The following is a 5,246-nucleotide window of genomic DNA, read 5'->3' as shown; positions in this document are numbered from 1 at the left end:
CACACTCCACAGGCATATGAGGACTTTTAGTATGACCTCCTTATGCTCAGTTCCTGGCATGTAGAGTTCTTGCAGTTTAACTCATTGAAAGCTTTCTGTGTGCAATGGGGCATAATTATTTCTTGTGCAGTATGGCCTCAATATGAGACCAGTTACTTCAGTACAGTAGTAATAATTACATCAAGAAGCTCTAAAATCGTGCTGATGATCTTGGACAGTGATAAGCAGTAAGCATCTACAGTTTGGTCTAGCTGTAAATCTAACCCAATTGATTAAAGATGTTGAAGTTGACTGAAAGCTGCATTTTGCTAATACAGTACTGCATACATAAATGTGTAAATATTTGGTATGCAATATTTACTGATTATAAACCTGTACTTATCAGGCATTAATAAACAATAACCTATTTTTCAATCCAATATCACATATTTTCTAACTACAGTATATATGAATACAGTTATAATTATCCTTGGACTAATCAATAATAAGCTCATCCTTTTATGTCAGATTTAAATGCTAATGGAAAAAAGAAAAATATTTGTCCCTTGATAAATAAATATACAGTACTATTTGTATCATATAAACATTTGAAGTTCCTAAATAGGTGAAGTTTGAATAAAAGTAACTATTATGATGTATACAAATAGCATCTTGACCTACATCCTCTTTAAGATTAATTTTCCAAAATGCAATAAAACTGCTTGGCCACAACATTCAGTCCGCTCTATTTTCACTTTCATTCAGGAATACTTGATAAGTATGTTTTACTAATACATTCTTTCTGATAATTTAACACAGTCAGTATCCCTGATACCAAAGACTCTTGTGATACACAGAATGAATGGTCAAGAGTACATACACTAATTAGGTAGACAAAAGCACTTCATTCTACTGTAGTATGTATACATTCTGTGGGAATAGTACATTAGTACATAGACACTAATTAGGTAGACAAAAGCACTTCATTCTAGTGTAGTATGTATACATTCTGTGGGAGAGGCAAGAATATTATTGGTGAATGGATACATATCCAGTTAATATTGAACACATTTACCTTTAGCAACTTCCAAGGCTAGGGCATTGTGAATTAAAAATATGTACACTTGGTCTTCTCTTCATTTCCATAGTGGAATGTATAAGTTTAATGAGTTAAACAGAAATTCCTCATAAAATAGAGGTCAGGCTTTAGACCATATCATTGCGAAGCAGCCAATGAAGTTTTTTATTTCCAGAAAAGGCACTCATATCTTATGAACATAAAATAATCTTGGTACGAGATGATTAAGTTCCTTAGTTAAGCATTTGGACTTAGATTTGACTTCTGATGGCCAAATGAGGCCCAAGTTCTAATCATAGCATTAATATTATATAAATTTTATGTAAAAAGTTTTGCAGGATATTCTTGTAGAATGTGTTTTCTTCAAAGAACGTAATGCATTATGCCTCCATGCAATTACTTAATTGAAGATGGTGTTGCATGTCAGGAAGTTCATGCATAACCAGTGGTATTAGAAATTAACTTCGCTACCTAAACTGTGTCAGTTTCAAATAAACTGGAATTCAAGAGATCCATCCACCAACCTCAACTTCTGTGCATCAGAAATTGTCTTTGAAAATTAACAAATTTCCAGGTATCGCAGTGTGAGTAATTAATTCAACCTCAAAAAGAAAAATAAATACCTCTTGTAGAATAATGGAAAGGAACAAAAAACTCAGAAAACAGAAAAAAAAAATTTAATCTTCAAACGTAAAGTAAAATTAAAGTAACCATCAAGTGCTCTTTGTTTCAGTCAACTGCCCTAATTGTTTGGTACGTCTTCAGACAATTCATATTGAAGAGTTAAGATTATTGTCTATATATATTATATATATGTAAGTATATATAATTTATTATTAAGATTGTAATTGAAAATAAAGTAATTAGATATAATTTTCATGCAATACAAAAAATAGTTTTTGATTATATATATATTTATATATAAACTTCACAATCATGTTAACCATCTTGTCATTTTCTGTAGTGTATCATAAGGTAGACATTTCTGTCATCGTTAATCTTAAGAAGTCTTATCATACCCTGGTTGTCTTCCCCATTCCTGTCTGTTGTAAACAGTGTGTTGTCGTCTTATAACTCAGAGAGAACGCTCTCTAGTTTATCGAGGAATATGTTAGCATGGTGAGGCTGGAAAATGAGGGCTGGTCTTAGACGAACAGCCTTATCTCCACATCCTCCAGAATGAATGCCTGAAAAAGCAAAAGGCAGGAAATTAATGATTAGAGAATATTGAAACATGCTAGTATGTGACTTGCCAGAATAACTTCCTAGCTATGCTTATTGGCAATTGTGATTTCAAAATTATTGTCATTTTTGGGACCGCATCAATCATCATGCAGGTAGTAGTAATTCCTAAGATGGAAGGCCACTGTCTAATTCATTGCTCAATCTACCAGCATGAGTTTAGGGGTAAAAGTAACGTTAGTTGACTGTTTGTCATTAAAAGGCTTAAATTTCATGTGAGGATTTGGTCCTCTAAACAGTAACGAGTAAAATGCTATATTTCTGAAGCTGAAAGATCTGGAAGCTTTGCTTTGTTCACAGGTACTATGCATAAGATGTAGCACTGGAATTCAACTTCCTAAGGCTGAAGCTTATTCTAGGGAGTACAAGGGTTGTTGTCAGGGTTGGTCAGATGATCATAAAAGAACTTCAGTCATACTAAGTGATTAATCTAAAGTCTTGAAGAAATAAGTAGGACTAGGAATGACCTGGGAATCAGTGTGTTAACAGACTCATAGACTTATAAATGCAACAAAAAACTGAGGCAAGGATATCAAGAATACAGTTGTGTATGCAGATGACTGTCAATTCATTGCAAAAGCATCCAGCAAAATGAAGGGAGGACTTTAGTTTTACCTTAAAAAATAAAATTAATTCAAGCTATCAGAATGAAGACAGGAAAGGACAAAGGAGCAAAAAAAAAAAAATTATGCATAGTTTAAATGCTGGATGAGAAGATATAGTATATATCTACTGGTATATATATAGCCTTGAAGCCACTAAGATTAATATCTTTAAAATCTAAGAGGTATTGTGCTTGGGAGAACATGTAGTATGCTTGTAGAAGGTAAGAGAAGAAATGGGGGCCATGAAGTTACAGATACATCGTGGTAGGAGAAACGAGAGCAGATGTTATAGATTAAACTGAGGAACAAGACTAAGACAAAAAGAAAGGGATTGCACTTGTGATGAGAGGACAGAGGTAAAAAAAAACTTTTAACACCAAGTTTGGGATAACTTCCTTTGATTTCAAGATGTATCACATCAGTCACTCTAGATGCAACAAAAACCTTGCTCACATGAATATTTTTGTTTATCATCTTCATGGACATGGCTATTAATGCCACAAATCAGGAGCACAGATAAACTGAGCACCATGATTTTAAACAATGTCTTAGGACAGAATAGTATTGACTACATTATTGCTAGAACTTCATAATTCCAGGAAATATATTTTAATTTTTTCCTTGATAAATCTAGTTTATTTACACACCTTGAGTATGGCATGAGTACAGTATAATACATGTTTTCAAGAGGTTTTCTTTGATTGTGATATGATTAAACTAACTTTTGTTTTCCTATTACAAAGTTATTCATTTGAATACTCACCTTTCAGTTTGAGTTTGCCAACAATTGCATCTCGTTTGCTGGCATCACTTCCATCAAATGCAATGAAAGTACCACGTCCTCTGGTTGAATTGATGTGCTGAGGGTATTGCTTTTCTAAGGCAGAGAGACCCTGTGAAATACGCACAATAATTAATTGTTATCACGGTTACTTTTCATGTATGCCTGTCTAGTCAGTCTAGAACAGTGGTTCCCAAACTTTTCCAGTAAGTGACCTCTTTCGGTAGTACCAAACCTACCCCCACCTTTATAAGCTTTCTGAAAATGTACTAATTTCCAATGGCGCAGATACGTTTTAAACATTAAATTAAATAATCACAGCAGAGAGAGCAATGACAACAAACAAAAATGCTTATTAATGTTTATTAACAAGGACTGATTTAATCATGTATTTTAATGAGAAGGATGTACTCACTTTTTTTATACAAACTAATAAGAGTCCCTAAATATCATAACAAATTAACTCTAAATCTTGGGTCCTCCATGACCCCCAAAATAAGGCTCATGACCCCTTGGGGGTCATGACCTGCAGTTTAGGAACCCCTGGTCTAGAACACTTAAGATCGTTGTTGCAAGTTCAAAATACTTTCAAGGTACAATCCTGAAATAAGTGAACTTGGAAAAATAAAATTGATGTCATTATGCTGTAGCCCTCTTAAGCTGTATGTAGACACCTCTATTTTTGTTAAAGGACAAGTGGAAGTTACAAAATTTCTCTATTTAGGGCTAGGATGAAGAACCAGGACCAACTCGGAAGAGAGCAAAAGAATTTCCATACTGTACCTTCATCAGAATATCTCCACATTCTTGAACATTTTCCAGAAGATGGTCCCGCTTTACAACTCTGATGACCTCTTCCAGCATGATAACCTTTCCTGGGTCGCCCATCCATGTGTTATAGATTCTGTATCCTTGAGATGGTCTGATCAAAAATATGAAAGAGAATCATAACACAGACTAAAATAGAATTAGATTATCATTATGAGTAAGCATGAAAAAAGATGAAAATCACAGAATTAATTGATAATTTTAAAAAATTATGCAACATCCACCAATCCCATCAAATATCAATTAGAATAGCTCTGTCAATGCAGTCACTAGATTTAAGATGTCTGTGATGCGTGATGCATTGCCACTGCTGTCCTTCTCATCTGATGATTTTTCATTGTTTTTAAAGAATGAGAGAGATTGTTGCAAACAAGCCAAATTATAATGACATATGGAAGTATTACCCATGTATATCCGTCACACAATTTCGTTACCCTGACAGAAGACAGTTTTAAATTCTCTTCTGTTTCTGTGAACATGAATTTAGTTTCGTAATTCTCTGCCTTTATTATGGGTTTCATTGTATCCTATCGTTTCCTTCTTGTACAGTGTTTGAGTATACTGATAAAATATGTTGGCATTTCATTACTGAGTACTTAAATATTTAAAAAACTGATTATTATTTTATGGAATTTTGTTAACTAAAAATGAACTTTTTTGCCTACAAGTAATGTAATTAAATTTTAATTATGTAAACTACATAAAATTAAGTTTCATAAAAAGTGTAGAGCTA

At 33.3% G+C, this 5,246-nt stretch overlaps 1 protein-coding gene across 1 annotated transcript in view; it reads right to left on the bottom strand.

Moving 5' to 3' along the window:
• Window positions 1-1,718: 1,718 nt before the first annotated feature.
• Window positions 1,719-5,246, bottom strand: part of LOC135216643 (4-aminobutyrate aminotransferase, mitochondrial-like) — a 16,918-nt gene continuing 13,390 nt past the window's right edge. The window contains 3 exon segments of the mRNA XM_064252026.1: window positions 1,719-2,244; window positions 3,668-3,797; window positions 4,469-4,607. Coding sequence (XP_064108096.1) covers window positions 2,126-2,244; window positions 3,668-3,797; window positions 4,469-4,607 — 388 coding nt within the window. The 3' untranslated portion in view covers window positions 1,719-2,125.

Source organism: Macrobrachium nipponense, chromosome 6 (assembly GCF_015104395.2).
Source record: "Macrobrachium nipponense isolate FS-2020 chromosome 6, ASM1510439v2, whole genome shotgun sequence".
NCBI classification, from domain to species: Eukaryota; Metazoa; Arthropoda; class Malacostraca; order Decapoda; family Palaemonidae; genus Macrobrachium; species Macrobrachium nipponense.
This window is presented reverse-complemented; position numbering and strand designations above follow the sequence as displayed.